The sequence below is a fragment of the Coturnix japonica genome, chromosome 8, assembly GCF_054131305.1.
Source record: "Coturnix japonica strain WE chromosome 8, WE-NBRP24, whole genome shotgun sequence".
Taxonomy (NCBI): Eukaryota; Metazoa; Chordata; class Aves; order Galliformes; family Phasianidae; genus Coturnix; species Coturnix japonica.
This window is the reverse complement of record NC_140670.1, coordinates 20,646,649-20,670,637: the sequence shown is the minus strand read 5'-3', so window position 1 is coordinate 20,670,637 and position 23,989 is coordinate 20,646,649. Positions and strand designations below refer to the sequence as shown.

The 23,989-nt window shown below is 35.8% G+C and overlaps 1 protein-coding gene across 4 annotated transcripts in view; it reads left to right on the top strand.

The window, feature by feature from the left end:
• The window catches only part of LOC107316088 (adhesion G protein-coupled receptor A2), a 247,657-nt gene that overhangs the window by 190,333 nt on the left and 33,335 nt on the right, over nucleotides 1-23,989 (top strand). For 3 of the 4 annotated variants that reach the window (XR_014948908.1, XM_015867228.3, XM_085555213.1), the window contains 4 exons: nucleotides 6,968-7,175; nucleotides 8,132-8,340; nucleotides 16,459-16,586; nucleotides 17,480-17,603. Coding sequence is in view for 3 of the 4 variants with exons in the window: in XM_015867228.3 (XP_015722714.2) it covers nucleotides 6,968-7,175; nucleotides 8,132-8,340; nucleotides 16,459-16,586; nucleotides 17,480-17,603 (669 nt within the window). In the remaining variant the exon portion in view is untranslated. Of the gene's footprint in view, nucleotides 1-6,967; nucleotides 7,176-8,131; nucleotides 8,341-16,458; nucleotides 16,587-17,479; nucleotides 17,604-20,538; nucleotides 20,728-23,989 lie in introns of those variants that run through there. The other variant, XM_085555214.1, reaches the window with a different exon arrangement.

Below are 23,989 nucleotides of genomic sequence, written 5' to 3'. Positions count from 1 at the left end.
ACCCGCACGAAACTATGAAACTATGAAATCAATCAGTATTATTGGAATTGTCCTCTGATTTCATGTGTTGGTTGTCAGAGATTTTCATAACATTATTCAGCTCTTAGTGAGTTCTCCTTTGACCTTTGTAATAATATTCATATTCTTTTTTTTCTTACTGATCCTGTGTCCCCAAGTAAACATCAGTACTTTCACTGAGGTTAAATTAAAAAAGTATTACCTGATTATTATTTTTTTCAGGTTTATCTCAACACATTTATCTCTACATTAATATGTAGATGTGTACAGATGTACATATGTACTCCTTTCTTTGTCCATTTTTTGGAATATAGATCTGAAGGACTTGTTGCTGTATGTCAAAAGGTTTTGTCAATTATCCCTGTATTGACCCATTTCTTGACTCCTATAACTACTTTTTTTTTCCCTCTGATCAGTGTTATTTTTTCTTTTTCATTGGCTTTCTGATTATATTCAGGTTTTCTGATGTTGTTTTTTAACTTCTAGAAAACCATTCTTATTACTGAAGTATATCTTTAAATGTATTTAAGATGGCTTTTTACCTTTTCATGCAGTAGCCTGTACTTATTGTTCATGCTGTATTTTCACTATGCATTAAATCAACGTTTATGCCTGGCTATAACAAACATGTCTTAGAGTCTGTGCTTAGTTTACCAGATATTTTGATAGCTGTAGGCTGCAGCATTACCATTTAACGTCTTAATTAGATAACAATCCTAACATATTTAGCAATTTCATGTCTGCAGCCAGGTGATTTTAATTTTCATTTCTGGCGATACATTTTCATTTCTTTCTGAGAACCTGTATCAGTTTTGCTTTTCTCTTCCTAGTGTTTCCTGAGCCCTCCCAGGCTTATGTTTGAACAGCAGACTAATAGTGTGCTAAACTGTGACAAATCAGAAACAAAGTTATGTAAATAAGTTAAGGTGGCTGGGAATCTCCTTTACAGTTCCCGTGCCTTGTATCTTCCTGCTTAAACATCAGTCCTACCTTTTTTTTTTGGACCTGTCAGATTGCTTTGTCATTGAGTACGTGTCTGACATAACCCCATTTCTTCCTTTATTTGGCATTCCAAGTTTTTCTTTTGTTTTGTTGATGCTTTTCTTACCAGAAGAAGAGGTCAGTACGTACATCCAGTTCACTTAAGCTTCACAGTGCAGTGCCAAATTCCTGTCCATATCTCATTTCTCATGTGCTGGGATAATTCCAAAGGAGTATGTTTTAAATGTCCACCAGTAGAGATAACAGGGGAAAAAAAAAAAAAAAAAAAGTTCTGTGCTGTTTTATGTTAATTATTCAACTTTTAACGTAAATTCTAAGTTGATCTCTTCAGATGCTCCTGAGGAGCTGCTATCTTGTTTGATGGCCTAATTAACATCTACTGTATGGGTATATGTAATTTATTCACTTGATTTTATGATGACTACGCTGTTAACTCAGTCAGTGCTTATTTAGTAATATAGTTTATTACCAATAGAGCTCAGTTGCAACATTTTCACTGCTACTGTAACTTAATATAGCATATCCATATTTTGGCAACACCCACTGATAGTTAATAATATAAGAAGGCTGCTCTGAAAATAATGCCTTCTATTTTACTATATTAGCCAATGATGTCTGAGGTGAATGTTTGTGATATGGCAGTAGAGGTGGAACCTTCCCACTATTCCATTACATGTTGTTGCCATGTGACAGCTGGCAGCAGAGGGGCAGTCTGACAGAATGTCTGACATAGAAGTGCTCATGAGGCAAAGGTGTGTTTCATTGAATTCCTCTATGTGGAAAAAAAATGACAACCATTAATGTTATTTGGTTTTGGTGGGTTTTTTTTTCCCCTTCCCATTTTCTTTTGACCACTTGCTAAGGTACTGGTTTTTAAGTCAACAAAATTCACAACTGGAAAAATATTACTTTCATCTGTTCTGAGGACTCAAAACTGAATGCTTTCCTATAAAACATATTTTATCTCAAACAGAGATAGCACACTTTAACTCAAAATTGATTTTATCAAGGCATATGCAAGAAAGAATTGAAAATATTTTGATTTATATCATTCCACAGTGTTACAAAGTATCTTTCTTAGTAAAGATTTTCTGATAATGGGTATGTTCCTCTTAATATTTTGATAAATTTAAGAAACGTAGAGCAAGGCAATTAGGAAGCAATATTGAAAATGGGAGCAGTTCTCTTTGAATGATCATGAAACTGGAAGGGCCGACATATCATAAAGACACCTAGGGCAAGAGGCTGTCTTTCCTAAACACTTAAAAACGCCTTGTAAATGTTTGCATTGATTATAAGGAATGGACTGCAGACCAGAAAAAATTGCTTGGGGAAAAACTTCACTTTTAATCTTTCATTTTTCCTTTAAAATGTTTTTTAATAAGGGTCACACATGCATGAGCTGCAGAAATGCCAAGAGTCTGTAGCTCTCAATATCCTGGGGTCCATTTTGTCATTGGAATAAGGCTTTCCATTCAAATTTTAAACTTTTTGATTCATGTTGAATCATACTTGCTGTTTCTGTTCATCAATTTTGAACAATTCCACACAAGGAAATTTAGAACAGAAATGGAAAAAAGAAATGAAATTTCAGAAGTTCTTACAAAATTTACTTTCCAGTTATTATTTGGAGTATTGAAAACAACCTTCCCTTTCACTTTTTGGAAAGTTTCCTGCATTACAAGAAGTCTCAAGAGCTGGAATTCTATGGAGCCACCTGAAAAACCTTAGAGCTGGTTTTCTGCTGATAAGCCCACTTTTCCTTGGCTGGAGGTTTTCTATTATTTTTGCACAAACTGATGGATCTCTGTGGACAGTTTGCATTTTAAAACACTGGCATTTTCCAGCAGGAAAGATTTTCCTTAGAAAAAATCTTCACTATTCAGAATTTCTTTTTATAATGACTGGCAGTCCAATCCAGTTATTAAGACTAAAAGTGAAATGAAGTCATGAAGGGATTATTGACATTCTGGTTAGAAAATGCTCAGAGAATGTCTGAATCTGAACTGGTAAGTTGCTGACACAAACTCTAAGCTTTTCTGGGGAAAATATAAACTGCCAGAGCTGACCTCTGTCATTTCAAAGCTGCAGATCCTATGAAGACATTTGATAGTGTTTCTCTAGTGTTGTTTCTCCCTTTAGAGGTGAAGCAGCTTCTTGAGATACTGCCAGTAGCACACCGCAGCATATCAGTTCTTTTGTGATACGGCACTACAGAATCCAAATAAAATTTTGAAGATTATTTATTTGGAATTTGAAACATCTGAAGTGCAATGATTCACTCCAAATTTAATGTTACTGTCTTTGGTATTAGTAGTAATCTGTTCATATATTATGTTTCATTTCTGGAGTCGGGAATAAAAGAAATATAATTATTTTACCAAGTGAGAGGGAAACCGAGGCAAGGGTAATTAACTGAGTCTTTCATCACTACACATAAGATTAGTGAAGTTGAAGACTGAGGCTCTGGTCAGACTTCACCCATCCTCTTGCAATAACAGAGCTTGCATATGTGCTCAGATTCTTCTCCTGTGAATAATGAGTAAAGCAATTTAAAAAAAATTTTAAAAAATCATGTAGATGTAAAAATTGTTCACAAATATTTATCCATATTTTTAAACAGCATTGTGAATGTGTGGGCACCCTCAATGTGTGCATTTTTCATGACTATGCTAGCACAGGAGTTTTTTGGCAGACGTATTGGTGTAGCAGACAGTTCCATTTTGAAGTTTAATTTTGATGAATTTTTACATAAATATTGCATATCGAGGAAATATTTTGACTTTAGTTGTACATTGTTCAGTGAAGAAACATCCCTGTCCCTTTGCCCATTGCTCCACTGGACCATATGCATTCAAAAGAATTTGTTTAAAATGTCAGATATACAAAGGGCACTGTTCACAATTAAAGCATATCCCAGGAATTGACTGTAGACATTATTTACATAAGATTATTCACAGTTAATGATATAGAAGCAGAGAATAGCTCATCCAGTCCCATCCCCCTGCTGTGGGTTGATTACCACTCACCAGATCAAGGCCCAGAGCCCTGTGCAATCTGGTCTTAAGCACCTTCTGGGAAGGGGCGCCTATACTTCTGGCAGCAGTGCCAGGGCCTCACTCCCTCTGAGTGATGAATTGGCTCCTAATCTAATATAAATCTCCTCTCTCTTAGTTTAAAACTGTTCCCCCTTTTCCTATCACTGTCAGACCACGTGAAAAGTTTGTCTCTCCCCGTTTATAAGTTCCTTCCATGTACTGAAAGGCCACAATGAGATTTCTCTGCAACCCCTTCTTCAAGCTGAACAAATGTTGCTCCCTCAGCATGTCTCCATTGGAGAGGTGCTTCAGCCCTCTGAGCATCTTTGTGTCCATCCTCTGAACATGCTCCAACATCTCCACAGCTTTCTTATGCTGAGGGCATATGCAGTACTCCAGGGAGCCTTGTAAGGACAGAATTGATTTTCATGTTCTTGTTACATTTTGGTTTTGGTGGGTTTTTGCTGTTGTTGTTGTTTTTGAGGTAAATAGGAAGAAACCCTTTCCTGAGGTCTGAGAAGAAAATAATTTTCTGTAAGTGTTACATTTTGCTATGTGATGAATTTAACATTGCATTGCTGTATGTGTAGGATTTGCTCAGCCGGTCTGAGGAAGGTGCGCACTGCAGTCCTGAGTTGGTTGTGCACACCTCATCTTTACTGCATTAGGCTTTATCCCAGGAGACAAAGCCCATCAACAGTGAGACCTGTGCCACTGATTGAGTTCCTGCTTTTTATGTTGTCTAATTAAAGGACTCTGTGTGGGTAGAGACTGAGCAGTAGGGAGGAGGTGAATGGTGATCCACACCTTGATCCAGGTCCACACCTGGGCATCAAGCAATTCAAAGAAGCTATCTTTTTTTGTATCAGATGCAAGCAACCCATTCTTTTCCCTCCCCAGTCTCAAGGTTAGGCTCCATGTACCACTCCATGTCATTACTTTCTCTCCTCGGTATCAATAAGTCAAAATAGAGACAAAACAGGACAAATACATAGCAAGCATGCTATAAACCTGTTGAGTTCCTGTGGCTTTTGTAGGACTGATTTTCTCTAGTCATGGCACATTGTTACTTATCCCAGTGTCTTTAGCTGTTGGTTTCATTATCGTAAGCTTATTCAGATGCTTCTAGCTCTCTCTTTTTGTATATAGTAAGTAATTAGTGGAATTTCATATGTCGCTGCTTTTTCTAGCACAGAAAAATAAGAAAAAAATCGTATAAAAAGTTAATCACAGTATACTTTCTCTTACACTGCTTTAAATCTCCACATAAGTCAGCAGATATTTGGGCTTTGACAAATGACACTGCTATAAATTTCTGTACATACTTATTAATAACAAATTTATGGCTAAAATAGTATCATCCGAGATTCAGCTTATGCAGATACTTTGGGATATTATAAAGGGAAATATGTCTCTTTCAGAAGCGTGAGACAAAGCCAATTATGACAGCATTAGAATCAGTGAATTAAGCAGTGGAAACAATCTGAGGACAAGTTCTTGATGTTTAGCTCAGTTAATTCCAATTAAAGCCTTCACAGTCATTTTAAAATCTAATGCAGAAATGTGCTATTGCTTTTTCTTCTTCTTCTTTTTTTTTTCTTCCCTGCTTATTTTTAATAAGTGTCTTTGCCCACTCTGAAATACTTAAGAAAACACTGATTGTTTTAGAGGGTTTTTGTTAGAACAGCAAAACTTTTCCAAAATATATATGATAATAAAAAGAAAATTATATACAAACCTTTATCTGTTTGCTCAGACATCCCAGTGACATCACTGACTGCTCACACTTTTCTCCCATGCTTGCTGTATGGTGACTAGGTGCTGATCTCCGCTGTGTCTTTTATCGCTCACATGTGAATTTCTCTCAGCATACGGACATATATGAATGTCAAGCTTCTTTACACTGTGGTGAAGGATATTGGTTTTACTTCTGAAAGAAGTAGTGCACATGTACTGTGAGTAAACTATGTGATAATCTATGTAAATTATGTGCACAGAAGCTATACTTTGCCCTTGGGGGAAATGCAAATTAGAACATTTTGTAGTTTGTTTGTTTTTAAATACATACACTTTTCACTTCAAGGCTCAGGACAGACTCCCTGTTTATTTTCCCATCGCTCACCATTTGTTTGTCTTTGTAAATAACTCACCCTTCAATGATTAGTTTTATACTTGGGAAGGGAAAAGAAATGCTTGATGAGTGAAGTCCTCAGAACATAATGTTTGGTCTGTTTTATAAATATGCTGTAAGGGAATTATCTGCTTGTAAAAGGGTGTATAACACAATCACGACGCAAAGCCATTATAGCGATCTGACAGTCTTCATTCATTTTCTCTCAGTGCTCTCTTATTTTCTTCTGTTATATTAATGTTTGAAAAATTTTAATCCTGGGTTAATAAAACACAGAGTTCACTGATTTTCCATATAAGAAAAAGAAAAATATATTTGTAAGATGTGCTGTACACACATTTCCAGTTCTCTGCTGACTTATTTTATTTGTATTAATAAAATTATTTTAATACTCCTTAAGTACCCTTTCAGAGAAATGTTTTAATGTTAGTTGTCTGATTCTGTTTTAAATGAAGGAGAAAACCTGGTAGAGGTTGTCTCTTTAAATCAGATCTGCAGTGTTGATGGACCCTCTAGCAGGCACGGTAAGAACCATTCTCACCTCTGCAGCAGGGAGCTTGACCATATAGACTCACACATTCAATCAAAACGTTTTCCCTTTTAATATGCACTGTACCAATCCTATTCCCATGGTTACAGCTCGTGCTTCTTTGGTTGCTTCCAGTCTGTTGGAAAAGGAAGGCAGCATACATTTCTTGCACAGGAGTTTAAAACATCATGAAAGCAACCCTGTTGTGATTTGCATTTTAAATGTTTCTTTTTTTTTCTCATTGTACAGAATGCTGTAGCAGTAGCTTCAGTTCATTTGCCACAGTCTGTCTTCTCTCAGTCTTCAGCCTGGCAATCTGTTGATAACGCAACTTGCAAGCTACAGTTTATTGTCTTTCGGAATGGAAAACTCTTTCCCAGCACAGGAAACTCATCAAATCTTGCCGATGATGGGAAACGTAGGACGGTTGCCACACCAGCTGTTTTTGCTAAAATAGGTGAGGAAATGTTATGCTTTGTTTCCTTTAATCTGAAAGCTAAGGTTTACTTGACTGTATAGAGAATAGAGGAGTAGAGTATACAGTATGCTGAGAAGCTGGGAACAGTCTGTCTCTTTAGCTGAAATGTTTGAATTTATTCCTGTCGGCATGATTTTATTCAAATTCTCCTGCAGATAAAGAAATGCAATTGCTGTATGACTAGAATGCAAATTTGGGGTTACTATTTTTTGACTGTGTTGTTACAGAAGCATCTTTCCTAAAGCACTGTGCTATTGGAAGGAACCTTGTTTTACTCTGCTCTTTGCAATGAAAATTCAATGCTAGCCTGCTAGACTTTGATAAAAATAAGATTGTCTGTGAAGGAGTAGTGCCCTGTTGCATGTATCAGTCCTTACCAGTATACTTACTGATACAATGAACGTAAAACAGGTGTTAAAGGTTTTTGTCTAGGTGTGATGTATCATATACGCTAGTCAGTCATTAATTTGATTAATCATTCACCCAGGCAATTTTAATATTTTTATTTGATTCTGAGTACTGCTCTCATTTCTGTTAATATTTTAAAAACGTTTAAATGTGACTTTCAAAGTGCATTATTGTCTCAGCTATTTATCACACGATGAAGCTGTGCTATTTTTGCAGTTTCATGGGCATTAGTTAACATTGGCTCTAACTGAAAAATCTTTAACAAAAAAAAATCAGTTTTGTGAAGGTTGGTTAGATCACTTGAATGCACCGTGAGACTAAAATGTTATTTAGATTTATTTGAACTACTGCAAACTTTTCTGAATATGAATCTGCTTTTGATTTTGACCATTCAAAGTGCATGTCTTTTGCTTTTTTTTTTTTTTTTTTTTTTTTTCCCCATAGTTTCTTGTATCTGATCTCTTTACACATTTGACTGTAAAGGGTTTTCCATTCCATCTCTCTGATATAGTTTGTTGCTTTTACAGATGGGTGCAGTTTTGGAAACCTCACCAGCCCTCTTACTATAGGGCTAAGGCACTTTGCCCGGGGTATAGACCCCATTGCAGCCTTCTGGGATTTTGACCTTCTAGATGGACATGGAGGCTGGTGGGGAGAAGGGTGCCACATAATTAGTTCTGCAGGCAATATTACCACCATTCAGAGTACACACTTCAGTAACTTTGCAGTGCTAATGGTAAGTATATGACTTAGCAAATGTACCTATATTTCTCTCTATTTTGCTGTATGTAAGTGTTCTTTTTACATGTAGCTGTATCATTCTTACTTGCCGATAACTGACCTTCTATTTTCTATGTCGTTTAGTATAAGACAGCCTTAAAGAAAGTAAGTTATTTAACTGCTAGTAAGTGAAAAAAGCTGCTGGTCAGCTTTACTATCCAGAGACAGGCCTAATCAGAAATGGCATTAATATTCAATCTTAGAAATGAGAATTACATCAAGGAATGTTTAGTATGTTTTGGTTATAAATTATAAGATAGCGTTTAAAAATGTATACTCCTGTGTGCTTTTACATCAGCACATCTCAGAGGCCAGTCTGCTTTTGTTCCTGCCCTGCACTGTGTTGATCATACTAATTAGTTGTGGGCATACCGCAATGTTGAATCATTTAATAAATGGAAAGGAATAACATCTTCTGCTCTCCTAAGTAAGGACACTGCTGTCTGTGTTGATCTTGAAGGAGTTTTAGTTAGTACAGCGATGCTGACAGCCCTCATGCTAAATTGCTGCTCATGAAGAAAAATATTTCTGTGCAGTGCTAAGCCATCAGCCTGCTTTAGTCTGTTCTTAGTCACACTTACCGTTCCCATTGCAGTTATTTAACTATTCTGCTTAACAGAAAGTTACCATCGTGAAAGCAGAGAGATTATGCATGTAGTATTATAGTATGTGTTATTACTCAGGGTACAAAGAAAAGCAAACAATAAAAGGAAAGATTTCAAATATATGTAGGTGAAAACATATTTGCACCATTAAATAATTTAATGCAAACCAGTTGTAAAAATAGGTATTTGTTATTAATGCCAGACTGATCCTAAACACTGGTGCATGACTGCACCATAGATGCTGCTTGTGTGTATTACAGAAATGTTTATAGTTGAGTAAATACTGTATTGTGTGTATGTGTAAGGGACAGTAAACATAGGCGATAGGAATTGCGAGGACGTGTGCAGAGAATACCAATCTGCTGCTGTCAGATGGAGCCCAGATGGCAGCCAATCATTGCACAAAGCTCTAGCACCCACGAGTTAAATGCAGATATTATCGTCCACTTTGTAAGAATCTATTTCTCTCAGAGTTACTTAAACATTTTTTCACCCATTACAGACTTGCTCACAATTTAAGAACTGTTCCTGAAATTTGATGACATCAAATACACCTAATTTTCTACAGCTCCCAGGAGTTGCCTTTTTTCACTCAGCCACTTATTTCCCTGAATGTGAAACAATTCTGCTTTGAGGGCGTTTTCCTAAATTCATTAAAGAAAGCACCTGTTGACTTTGCAGGTGCCACACCCAAAATGGCTTCTTCTCTAGTTGGGCTCAGCCTGTTCTTAAACTTAAAGTATTTGTTATTAAATGTTTATTAATTGCCTCTAAACATTCAGTTCCATGGTTCCATTTTGTTTGCAAAAATGGTACGTGTTCATAGGGGTCACAATTAATTTTTTGTTTCTGAAACTGAATACACATTTCTCTCTGACGAATTGTAGTATTTTGGGTTTTCCGCAACTTTAAAGGCAGACAAGACACTTTTTAATGCAGCTTTTGTATCTGATATGTATTTCAGTTTAGGTCTTGTGGGTTTTTTTGGTACAATAATTCAACTTTGCGTTTTTTCCTGTGTAGATCTTTCATTTTTCAACATCTTTCTACACAAGAAAATAGAATTGAGGCTTACTTTTCCTTTGAAATTGATATGACAGCAAATAACATGATGTTCCTTAGTTCATATTTCACAGTCACTTTTAAGAGAAAAGATGCCTAATATAACATAATTTGTATGTGCGTACACGTGTGCAGACACCTATCTGTGTACATATAAATGTTTTCCTGATAGCTGTCTTTCTGAACCGTTGTTGGAAACTTTTGTAGTTTCAATTTGTCCAACTGTTTTCATTCAAGTGTGTTATTTGTTGATCAGTGTTTTGTGGCATAAAGTTAAGGTTTGTTTCCTTTGATATAGATTATGCTTTTCTGAACAGTTCAATTCTCATAGCAGAGATGAAATAAATAAATTCAGTGTTCTTCTTAGCTATTAATTTATAATATGAAAGTGCCTATGTGTATCTTCTTAATTTACACCCAAGTGCCTAAATATATTTTAAAATACAAACTGGCAGCAAGTTGAAAATAATGTATGGTGTGTAGCTGATGGAATTAGCCACAATGTCATGATTAATGTTATTTGTTTAATCTTTAATTCTCAAATGTATTAAACAGTAAAAATTTATAATTGATTATTACATTTTGGGGTAATGGCAGTAAGCTGAAATAGTAGATGTAAACTGAAGAGCAGCAATAAAGCAACTTGAAGGTTTACAGTGCTATGAGAATAATGTATCTTGCTGTGGAACAAGATGAAATAGAAGCCTCATTTAATCTGGCTGTCCATTTTATGGCTCATACTCTGATTCATTGTTGCTGTTCATCATCTTTTTAAATAGAAAGTCAAAGTTCACTGAGCTGCTTTTATAAAAGTTGTTTCTGCTCAGGTCCCACAAAAGAGTTAAAAATTGTGTGCAGTCTTTTTATGGAAAGGCAGTAGTCGAGGATTTATCAACTGTGATTGATAATTAATAAGCATGAGCATGCTCAAAGTGAGAGGATTCGAGGAGAGCTTTTTCATTCCTCTATATGACAGTTGTTCAAGTAATGTCAGTGAGAGAGAATGCAGTTTGGTGGTTGAATTGAAAGGAAATACAAGCTCCTTTCTTCACAATGGTCTCACACTTTCACACTGCTCTGAGTTAGGCCAGTGGATGGAAATAAGCTATTAATGTCAGATATAGTGGAGCATTATCTTTCTGAGGTCAACTTTTGGATGGTATGTCTTAGTGGAAAGAGTAAAGTACTGTAAAATAAAGCTCCTGAGTTTACTTCTATCTTTCCTTTCATTCACTTTGTGTTCAGACTTGTCCCTTATTTTGTCTTTAGCTCTGTTACCTGTAGGTGGAAAACTAGGGAGGTGACCAGCACCTTCCGCGGCAGTGAACTATAAATCTTTACAATATGACTTGCTGATTTGGAGTAACATCATGAATTTATATGTTATGAAGCTTCAGTATATCTAATTATAAATATTTCTGTATGAATTGTTGGTATTTATGTTCTTTTGTGAACTGAGCTGTGCATCAACATTTTAATTTTTCAAGATAATATCTGTATGTGTTATAACCAATGTAGTGCCCTATAGACAAAACAGTAGAACTCTGCAGGAGATAATGAAAATATCTAACAGCAACATCAAACTTCAAAATCTGCTAAATTTGTTTTGACAAACGTTGTCCTTTGTTCTTCCTTTCATTTTTCATAGAACAGAATGGCAATTCAATAGTGATGGGTATTACTGTAATTGTGTACAACATATCCTTTTCCCCTGACAAGAATGCTTTGTCAATAGTAATTTTCTCAAATCTGACAAATAAACACTAGCAAAATTCTTAAACCTATGTATACTACTTCTCAATTAAGATAACATGGATTATTATTATTAGCATTTTTTAATTGTAAACCTGGAGATAGGTTGAACAAACATAAAATGATGAATTCCTTTCCTTCATTGTTATATTGTGTCTATTTCTTTCAAACAACACAGGTGGGTTATCTTTCTTTTTAAATTTCTCTTTCTGTGTTTTTGTTTTGTTTTGTTTACAAGTACAAGGAGTCATTCTTTGGAAAAGCAGCACACAGTGAATGGCTATTTGAGATAATTGGGGTTGAGGAGATCAAACTGACAAAGTCAGAACATATTTGAAACTATTCTGGGGGCAAATCTTTGAAATGCTGTGTGAATGAGAAAGTGAAAAGAAGCAAGAGATGGTGGCAAAGAAGTTAAAGGATTTTATTCTTTTTTTTTAGTAGCATTTCCTGAATCTTTTAAGTCTTTCCAATTTAGAAAGATTGCGGTACCACAAAAACTTTATTTTCAGTGTGACTGGAGACAATTGTGGAATTTCTTTTGCCTATTCATGAAGCTCAGTTCTGAAAACGGTCCTTTAAACTATCATATTACAGGATTACTCCCAGTTAAACAACCTAAGTCTTTTGAGAAATTAACTCTTGAAACAGGGAAGTGCTGGAGATATTTTACATAAAAGGTTGAAATAATTTTACATCTGACCCATAGAAAACATGAGGATTTCTCATAACAGGCTGTAGAAAAGTGGTTCGGTACTCTGAAAGATCGGAAGTTTTAGAAATTAAGTTTTAAAAAATTTTGTTTTTAAGCATCTACTTCTACACCTCCAAAAGAGATTTGAGCTGAGTGTAACGCTACCAAAGATTATGAAAGAGATCCAGGAAGTTTATCAGCTAGGCATGAAATGAATATTTAGTGTAGAACATCTTCAAAATCCCCCCCCCCCCCCCCCCCCCCCCCCAAAATGCTTCCTGGCATAAAGACCTAGGTTTCCAAGCTCTGCTGCCAGTCAGAGACCTGACAGAGAGAGACACATTTTTCGTCAAAATCCTCAGCTGGCATGTACTTCTGAACTAAACAGCAATGCATAGCCCTACTGGATGATACTGAAACCAACTCCCCCCATAAATTACTGTCTTTCTCAGAATATTCTTGAATGTGCCAATCTTTTGTACAAAGGCTTGGCATTAGTATATTGGTAGGAGCAATATTTTACTCTTTTCTTCTTTGATTATATTTGCTTTTTAGTAAATTACTCTGAATAACACGTATTTTTCTGCTGTAAAATACATAAGGTAGCTTGGCAATGGGAACAAAAATGCAGGTTTAAATCCTTCAAGATGCCTTCATTTTATAACAAAATGGGCCTCTGACTCATGCTTTTTCTTCCTATTTGCTCTTGTTTTCTATTGCCTTATGGGATCTTCCATTCTTTGTGGTATGGGGTAAAGGGATACAGACTATGAGGAGTTCAGTAAAATGGGCAAACTCTTGAGTGACTGGGAATGCAAGTTAAACACTAGAATCTAAATATTTAGTCTGGTTATTGTTTGAGTTGTTTGTGATATGCATCTTCCTATTTTTCAGTGTCTTTCTTGTACTTAGGTGCCCCATACTAGACAGCTAGATGGGCTTTGGCTTCAAAGTTCTGGATAGAAGAAATAATTGCATCCCTAAAGCTGATGGTAACTTTTCGTAACATGGTCCAATAACTGGTTAACATTACATGACATAAAGGCTCACATCTGACTTGCTTTCAAACTTTAGTATTCCCTTTTACTGCAAAGCTACTTTCCATTCACTTGTCTCCCAACCAGCGTGTACAGTGGCAGTGTTAGTTTGTCTCAAAGATGGAAAACTTCATGTAATTTTTTTTACTAATCTTCACATGCTCCTGTCAGCCAATTCCTCCCATCTCTTGAGGTCTCAGCAAATGGCAACCCTGCCTTCCAGCATATCAGCTGCTGCTTTCAAAGTGCACTGCATAGTGACCCAGCTCCTTGCATAACTTTCCATATTCTTAAACATCCCAATTGGACCTGGTACATAATTGCTAACTATTGTTTTGCTCAAGTATGAGAAATCTAAACACAGCTAGGAATCTAACTCTTGCTGTAACTGGTTGTTCAAATGCACCTGTGTTTCAAAGTCTCTGAGACCTATGAGTATCCTTGGGAAACAGTTTCAAGTGTTCTGCTTTAAACACAAAGACCAATTAGGCTGTTCTTTCTGAATTTGTACTGTTATAAGAAATACAATATTATCAGCATATGTTGTTTTTTTTTTAAAAAAAAGTACAGCACCAGCTATATTTCTAGCTTTTTAGTGCATATGTTTTCATAGAAGTACCAGATAGTATTAGTTCACTGTATCTTCTGTTCAGCTTTCTCAGCATCAACTATTCACAGAATCACAGAATCACAGACTATTAGATACCTGACTACTAGATACCACAACTATTAGATACCTGAAAGCTGTCTGTGGTGTGTAATCTATCTATACCTCTTAACACTTTCACATTGAGTTATAAGTTGTCAGTATAGATGTCTGTTTTAGTCAATTTTTAAATAAAGTCTCAATTAAAATGAAATGATCCTATTTGCACTCTAATATTTTTATAAGTCCCATTGTTGGATGAAATAGTTGATAAAATATCTTTTTGTCATTAATTCCTATAGTACCGTATGAACTGTGGTGGCATTTACACCTCAAGGAAGTAGGCTTTGCATCTTGTTATAAAAGTGGAGGAATTATGGTGTCTCATTAGGCAGTATTTTACTGGATTTGTACTTATTCACAGCATTTCCTTTGTAAAGCTAAGAGACTTTGTATTCTTTTTTTTTGTAGATAATTCCTGAATTTTTCAATAGTATTATCTTTTCAATCACCTCCAGAAACTACGATAAAACTTGTATTTTGTACGATAAACATAATGTACGATAATGCTGCTTTGCATGGAGTGCTTTAAAAAAGTACTGAAAAACTTTGTATTCTGAATGCTGTTTTTCCCCAGAGGATTACTCAAGGGAGTCTGACAGATCAATAAGATTTAATTATCGCTAAAAAACCAGAAAAGATGAATATATGTTATATCTATAATGAAATCAGTTTTCAATACACAAAATTCTTGAAAATAATACTCTGGGTTGGCAATAACATATTATAATACTCAAAAATTTTACTGCTTACTTTTTGTGTAAGATAAGAAAAGAGATAATACATTAATATTTTTAAATGAAATTAGCTTAAAGATGCTGATTGCTCTTATTCTTCTGCAGGCAAAATCACCAAATAGAGAGTTCTTTTACTCTTTTGCAGTGGTAGTAGAATAGCAAGAGATATTAGGAGACAGGGTGAGAATACGTATGTGACTGGTGATTCTATCACTGACATTGATCACTGGTGTACCAGGCAGAGCTGTGAGTGTATATATGAGTAGGACAAGTGACTGTGCAAATTTAACTGAGGGGTTCAAACTGGGGCACACAGTAGCTGAAGGAATACTGTGGTACTCTGTGGAGAAAGGATATGATGATGCCTGCTCATCATTTTATTTATGTTATTTGTTCGTTTTGACAGTCTTGTTTATTATGTTGTAAGCTGCTCTGTTTATGCCTGAAATTAATACATAACTAGAGAAATGGGAACAATCACTTTTAGGAACTTTAAAGCTACTGCAAAGGAGAATAATGACTACTAGGTATGTAATCTGAACTGTGCCTTGTCCCCTGACATAATAATTGCATGCACTCATGAATGTTAGTATGAAGGTAGAAAAGAGTACATCTAGATGATCATTGTGGTGCTTTTCAACCCAGGCCATTCTATGATGATTCATCCTGCAGCAAATTTCTTTTGGTTCCATTTATCACACCTGTAGATCTAGCTTTCCGTCATTTCTTACTTGTGAGATCTGTTACTTTAGAATGGAAATATGATATGATCAATGTTACAAAGGTACTAATGTTTTCTATTACTTTTTTCATGAAAAATTGTCAGTAGGCACTAGCAGATCGAGAAGGAACACACAGATCTTTACTTTCCTGTTAATATAGCTGTCAAACTGTTTTCAAATTGATATAGGCACGGAGTATATGCAACTAAATATGAAGTTCACTGGGTTAGAGGGGGTTGTATCTACTGGGAGTATAGAAGTGTATATTTTAATTAGAATACAGAGACCGCACATTTTGGATGTATTCTCAGGTCTTCCTTTTCCTTGAGAGGTTCTTATGAAATTGTGCGTATACCATTTAGAGACCTTTATGGTAACATGATATTTTGTACTTAATAGCCTAGTAAAATACACGCATGAAGTTCTTGTTATCTGAAGGAACAGATACTTCTAAAACCTGCAAGATGTAATATTCTGTATATTTTTCAGTATCTGTTTTTTTTTTGTTTTTTTTTTTTTTTTATTAAGATAAGTCTGATTGTACAAAAAGGTTAATTTTTGTCTTGGAGAGTGTATGCAGATAAGGAAGGAACAGTCTAATGTCATTGTAAATTCATGAACTGTGTCTGCATAAAAAGTTCATCATCTTATTTTCCTGCTCTAGAAAAGAAGCAGCTAGAAATGACAGGACATATTGAAATGAAGTCTCGGAGTTTCACACATGCCTAACAATGTTAAATCATTTTGTTTTCTCCATAGGATTTTAAGACAGTGCTGTCTTTTCCCCAGTACCCAGGGGAGTTTCTGCACCCTGTGGTATATGCATGTACTGCAGTTATGTTGTTGTGCCTGTTTGCTTCCATTATCACCTACATTGTCCATCACAGGTAAGAATTCCATTTTAAAGTGCTTATGTTAGAATGATCACAGCTATGCTGAGGTACTGCAGTTTTTCTAGCCCACACTGTAAGGAAAAATGATCTGAATTGCTGCTGGATGGTAGTACGTGATTTAGACAAGAGAAGTCACAAAGAAAAAAAAAAAAGAAAAAAAAAAAAAAGGTTGCTTCAACCTTTACCAAGGTGTATCTTTCCTGAGATGTATGTATAAATGTCTGAGTACTTAAGGTTTCTAACTTGACAATTCCATATAAAGCCACATGCACTGTCAAATTGTTGTCTGATGCATTGTGGTCAAACAGCTGTAGTGAGGGTGCTGGGGTCTGAGAGACATTTCATTGAAATATTTGGCAACTGTCATTGGTTAAAAGAAACTTTGACTTTTAAGTCTTCTTGATTTTAAAAAACTTTTGTGTTTTACTTTATATAAAAGATTTATAGAAATGCCATTTTAACTACATTATTCTGTTAAAGACCATTAGCAATTTAAAAGAATAGGAATGTATTGTACTGTAGAAGCTGCTAAATATTAATTAAGTGAACTTAATGCAATGACTTCTGATCTTCAGCTACCATTTAATCCTTTAGAGATGTCTTGTTAAAGTTCTGCATATCTGAAGCTATGCAATAAGCCTTTTGCTTTTATCACTCTTCTTTAGATGTTTGATTTGATGGAGGAACCTTTAAGCCAGTAGAAACATTTTTACATCCTCCATTACTGACCTCAGTGCTGTATAAATCAGACAATTCTAATGGCATATTGCTGAATAAGTATTCAATCAGCATATTTAATTCTATCACATTAATCATTTTTCCAAAGTATAATTTTCATAATAGGTATGCTTTCTTTTTTTTCATCTTTAAATGTTATTTTTCAACAGTACAATCCGAATAAGTAGAAAAGGATGGCACATGCTTCTCAACTTTTGTTTCCATACTGCTCTTACCTTTGCTGTTTTTGCTGGTGGAATCAATCGCATTAAATACCCAATTATATGTCAAGCTGTAAGTATCTACCTTAGTAATTATTACTAAAAGAAAGAAAATTTGAAACCATCTTTTAACATAATATTGATAATCCTTTTTCTTTTCATACACTGTTTATGAATCTTAAGATCCTCAGAGTAAGTCATTATTGAGCAGTTTGACTGAGGTTGGCCCTTGATGTTTCCTAAATAGCCCAGAGTTTATAGTACAATTACATCTTGTAGTTACAGCTCAAGCTAAGGTGATAAAACACAGTATACTTGTGATTTATATACCTCTGTTGGCAGGGTTGGATTATTTCATATCCCTTGACCTGTACTTTCCAGAGGTGTAGTGTCATGAGATGCATAGAATGGGCATGACTTTGGTTGCTATGAACATAGGGACAGAGTCTATGTAGCATGTGATAAGAGTTATTTCAGTTATCCTGCATAAAGCCTGGTGAGAGCTTGTTGCAGTTTTGTTTTGTTTTTATTATTTATTCCATTTCGGTTTTGTAGACCTGTTCCAGATCTCATGAATGCTGTTGGTTTGCAGCTGTAGTAAAGCACTTTGTTAAGCCAGAATTCTCCTAGGTTTTTTGCCTGTTACTAGTCCAGTTCTGATTGGTTTGAATTGGGTGTAAAAGTAAGATTCGCCAGACAGCAGCAGCGATGGCCCCCCATACTCTGCTACAATCTCTCTTTGCTCTCTTTTTCTCACCTGATGGCAATGCCCTGTGGCTTGGGAAGGATTTCAGCAGAAACATCTGTGATAGCAATAATCTTCACTAAATGTTAACTGAGATGGATATATTTGCCATTCCTTAAATGGCCTATATTTCTGCTACCTGAGTTTTTTTTAAAAATTAGCATATGTATATTCTCCTTCTTTTATGCATGGAGGAACTGACTCTGCCTACTGCTGTCACAATATTTCCACATAATTAAAACCAGAATAATGTTATGGAGTTTGAGCCTTCAGAAAATAAATTTTTTGCCCCGTAATAAACCTTCCCTGACATCAGTGGCTTAATTTGCTTTTGTTAGCTAAAATGAATTATTCTCTTGGATTGGGAGAATGTTCATGCTTGGAATTTCAAAATAAATATACTTATTTTTGCTTTATTATATTCATGTAATTAATGAAAATCATAGCATTAATCACCTAAGCACTCGAGCCATTTCTCAGCACGGTTACTGAAAAAAGCAGCATGTAAATTGCCGTTCTGTATTTGTGTGTAAAAAATCTTCTTACAATTTTTTGCTATTTCAAGTGAGCACTTGATTGAGATATAAAGTTCAAAACTGAATAGTTACAAGGGATAATAAACAGCAGGCCTACTTGGAATATCTTTCTTGGAATTGTTCCTGTTTAAGAAGAGCACTAAAAGAACATAACTAGCCTTTAGACAGATACACAAACCTGCTTCATATGCTTGTATGAGTTATTACTCTGATACTGGCAGCAAAAGATGACCTATTTATACAGGAAGTTAGGAGAAAGCGTGGAAGACTAAAAAAAAGGAGCTGTTTTACTCCAGCTTCTGTTTCTTTGCACTATGAAATGTATCTTTTCTAAAATTAATTTTTAAAAATTGATTATATTCTATTAAATTAGGCAACATATAACTTACAGTAAGTATTTAAACCTATTGGTTTTCATGTTAACATTGATTTAATTAAACCCAAGAATTTCTATTAAAAACAAAAAAAAAATTGTTGAACTGGTTAAAGAGTTATTACTCTAGTTTTTAGTGAGATTCTTGGGAAACCTCTTATGTATACTTATGCGTAACCATCAGTAAACAAAATGTGCAAGCACATTTTATTTGCAAAATATACACGTAAACATTACATAGTTTTCACTTATGTGACACAGTTGTCTGTGAAATTATTCTGAGAAAAATATCTCACAGTCTGGTAAATTGTGTTGTAATTAATCTGTAAGTCCTATCAAATTGAAATATCATTTACCATAATCTTTATCTGCAGTTTGAAAGTGAGGGTAGCACATTATTTTGTAGGGCAGCCATGGTCATGTCATGTCACATGACCATCTGTTGTTACAATCATTGTCTGGTTATTTACTTTGCAGGTTGCATGGAAACAATAAGTATAGTAATAACAATGAATAAATGATTGAGATAAACGAGTTATTAATAATAGGTTATGAGTAATACATAAACTACAGGATTATCTTCATAAAATTTGTTATCAGTGACAGCTGTTTAGTGCTATACTGTTGGGCCAGAGCTGCTCAGAAACTTGCATGCTAATATTAACTGAATGGATCCCTTTACATATGCTTTCTAAAACTGCTTCATAAAGTTTTCAAATTTGTATGACATCTACCAATCAAACAGATGCTGTCAGAGTTTAAGATATGGGAAAGATACAAGACACACTATTTTGGGGTTCATGGTAGAAACTGCATGATGGAATTAAGTAGGGCTAAATGATGCAACAAATAATCTAAGAAAAGACTGCAGACCTTTTCTTGCCTGCTGACATCAGTTTTGTCAAATTTCTATTGGTCTCAGTGTCTGTCTTCACCTGTGGCTTAACCTTCAGGGTGCCAAAGAAGTAGGGAGATAAGATCTGCCAATGGTTTCCTGAAAAGCTAATCTTTTTGAGCATTTCACGTAGTTTGCATACACAGTGACGGGATGCATGGTGCCCCTTTTCTTCTGCCTATTGAATATAGCAATTCCTAAATCAGTCAAACCAATGAAAGGTATATCTACCTAGTTGCTATGGGTTTGTGTGTACTTCAAGTCTAACTTTCTGTCTCTTTCTTTTTCTTCACTTCTTGAAAAAAGCTGATGTAAGACTGTTAAGAATATATTTGTGAAAATACCATTCTATTCTACTGTATTTTTATTTTTAGCAGGACTAAAATATTACTTATAACACATTTATGATATCATCAGTTTTGCTATAACACAGGTATCTTTCTATCTGTTACATTTCAGAACACAGCTCCATCCTGCTGTAGTGTAATTTCCGCTTTTGGTTTCCTGAGTGCATCAGGGAAGGTTCCAAGTGCAAGCATTTTCTTTCATAAATGCTATAAAGTGGTGTGAAAGCCATTAAACTTCTACTTTTCTTGTTGTAACGATCCTTAATATTTTCATTAAAACTTCACCACAACGTCCTTGTCCAAGTGAAATAATTGACTAAGTTGTTGGGTTTTTTTCCTTCCAAATTAACAACAAAGGATGATTCCAAAGTAACTTCAATTGGTCACCTTCTCCCTCTAAATATTGTGGCCCAGGCTTGTTTTAAGCAGAAGGAATTAATACTATGGTAATGGATCCATTTTCTCTCATGACTGTATGGAAGAATCTTTGCATCTCCTTGAAGTCAAATAAATTGAACTATCTGGAATCTAAAATCTGAAACTTACTTTTAAATCTGCTCACTTCTTGTATGTTTGCTATATAGTCTTTACAAATGTTTTATAAAGAAAACTGAGTGTCAGTCCAAAAGAGCAGTAAAGAAACAATCAGATTTCCTGTGTGAATTAGGTTATATCTACAAACCATTTGAGATTATGCATGAACTTGACTCTGAGTGTCAGAGAGTGATGGCAGTTGACACAGAGTCCAGATCTTTGAGATTATGCCAAAATCATTCAAGTAAGGCAAAGGTCGTGTTAGGAACAGAATAATGAGATGATTCAGAGACAGTACTCCAGACAGAAAGGTGCTTGAGCCAGCCAGTGGATGATGTAGTCATCCATTTGCATCTTCCAGGGCTAGGCTCTCAGATAATGTTCATTCAAAGAGTCGAAGGACACTATTCCTTTCCTGTTCAGAATGAGATGGCAGGAACACAACTGTAGCTGGATCACTCCCTGTGATGTGGAAGGCATTAGTTCTGTACCCTCAGTCTGAAGGATTTCAGTTTCATGGCCTCTGTTTTCCTGTAGAGCATTTATAGCCATGAGGCTGTGGCTGCAAGGGATTGAAATGATCGATCCCACTCCATGTGTTAAAGCATGAAGAACAGATTTAGAGGCACAAGGCACAAGACTCATATTGTTTTATATTTTCCATCCTTGTGTCCAGGCAGGAGGTAACATGATCATTCAATGACTTACTAATTTAACAGGATCTGAATCCTGTAAACTAAGGAGAACCTGGAGCTAATAGCTACACTTTGTGTGGGAGGCTGGGATACAAAAATATATCTTTGAAGGAGGAGAAAGGCAGTAGTTATTTATACTCTAGTTAGTTTGGTTCTTTTGTTGTTATTGTTTTGTAAATGATGGATGTAAAATTAATGAACTGTGATGAACTTTGCCAGGGCATCTTAATATATACAGAAGAATGCTATTTACAAACTTTTGATAGGTCTTTGGTGTGGCTCTGCTTAGCTTTGCTGCAAGAGGAACTACACTATTCATGTGTGCAAATAAGACTGTCAGTGGCTAGAAACTTTACCAACAGCAACTTTGCACGCTGTAGACTTAAATACGCATGCTGAAAATTCTACTTCTTGGTCTTTTCCTGATGAGACCTACTTCATTTCTGGGTCTCAACTCCTTGCTGTAAATTTTCTACCTCTGAATAGAGCAGGGGTTTCTTCTACTGCTAAGTTTTAAAAGAAATATAATTTAAAAAATAGAGGGAAACAGAAATTGTGTGCTGGTTAAATCTGCTAAAGAGAGCTTTTTTGTGCCAAGATTTTTTGCATAACTGTGTATATTGATCACTACCACAGTAACTGCATCCTGTGGCACTTGTTTGTTTTTTTTTTATAAAACAGTGAGATTTATTGAAGGAGCACATACAGGCAGCACCTTCTTACTGTAGAGAACTGTGGTCTTCTATTTGGTAGGTTGATGCTTATTCCCAAATATGAGTTCTGAGGATAGAGTCCAAGGAAACACACATTTTCAGCATAATAGCTGCAGCTATTTAACAGTGTTAGGTGCAGTGCTTACTTTAATATACATGTCCTGACAGTTCTTTCTATATCGTATGAATATTATAATGTCAACATTATGATATCAATCATAACTGTTTCACCAGGAGAATGTAGCTCTTCCCACAAAAATATATGTGAAATATATGATGTGGTGAAGGTAAGCTCCATGTTTACTGAAAACAGGATCACAGAATCATAGAACATCCCAAAGTGAAAGGGACTCATAAGTATCAGGTGTAACTCCTGGCTCCACACACCACCTCTCAAAATCAGACCATATGTCTGAAAGCACTGTCCAAATGCTTCCTTAAGTCCTGCAGTTCAGTGCCATGAACACTGATCTGGAGAGCCTGTTCCATGCCCACCACACTCTGGCGCAGAACCTTATCCAAATACCCAGCCTAACCATCCACTCACACATCTCCATGCTGCAACCAGAAAGTAAAGCTCAGCGATGCCTCTCCACTCCCTGTGAGAAGCTATAAACAGCCGTGAGGCCTCACCTCAGCCTGCTCTGCTCTGGGCTGCACCTCACACATCTTGCCCTCTAGATCCTGCACCATCTTAGTTATTCTCCTTTGGATGCTCTCTAATAGTTTTATGTCTCTCTTACATTGTGTCACCCAAAACTGCACATGGTATTTGAGATGTGGTCACACCGTGGCAGAGCAGGACAATTCCTTCCCTCGCCCATCCAGCAGTGCTGGGTCTGCTGCACCCCAGGGTATGGTTGGCCTTTTAGGCTGCCAGGGTACACTGCTGACTCACATTCAAGCTTTGTATAGGCATAAATTCAAGTTATACACAGATAAACTTATACCCTGACTTTTAGTGCATAATCCAAAGGGTTATATTTGCTAAATGAGATTTTATTGAACGGAAATGACTTTGTCCTGTTCCCTTTCTTTTATGTCTTTTTCCCCTTTTGTGTCCTAAGCCATTACCTCTTGTACTCATAGTGTAGCTCTGAGCAGTCTGAAGGAGCAGCTAAGTGCTAGAATGTGAGAAACGGATCTCCATGACATGAATGCCAGTGTGGAGATATGGGGAAGGAAAAGGCAGAAAGCAGAGCACCACTTTGAAACTGAATTTTTGAGGTGAAGTGTGACAAGCATTTAATTTTAAAAGATTATTAGTGGATGGGTAAGAAAAAAATCTATTTTGGAAAGCTGGAAAGTAAGAAAATCATCTCCATAAAGAGAAAAAAATTCTTTTCCTTTGGGTTTTAGTATAGAATCTCAGTGCCCCCTTGCAAATTCCACATTCTGGTTGTGTCCTCCTGCATGTTTTGTCTCCTGTTGTCACCACTGTTCTGCAAATCCATCAGTCATCAGGAGGTACTGTAGTATCAGGATATATCCTCTGCCTTAAGGAAGAAATGCAAATGGAAATGTTTATTTTGAGACAAAAAGATACTACTGGAAAGATAGTACAGAAGATTTCTGTCTCTTCCATGTTGCTTGAGTTGTCCGTGTATCAGGAGGAATTAAG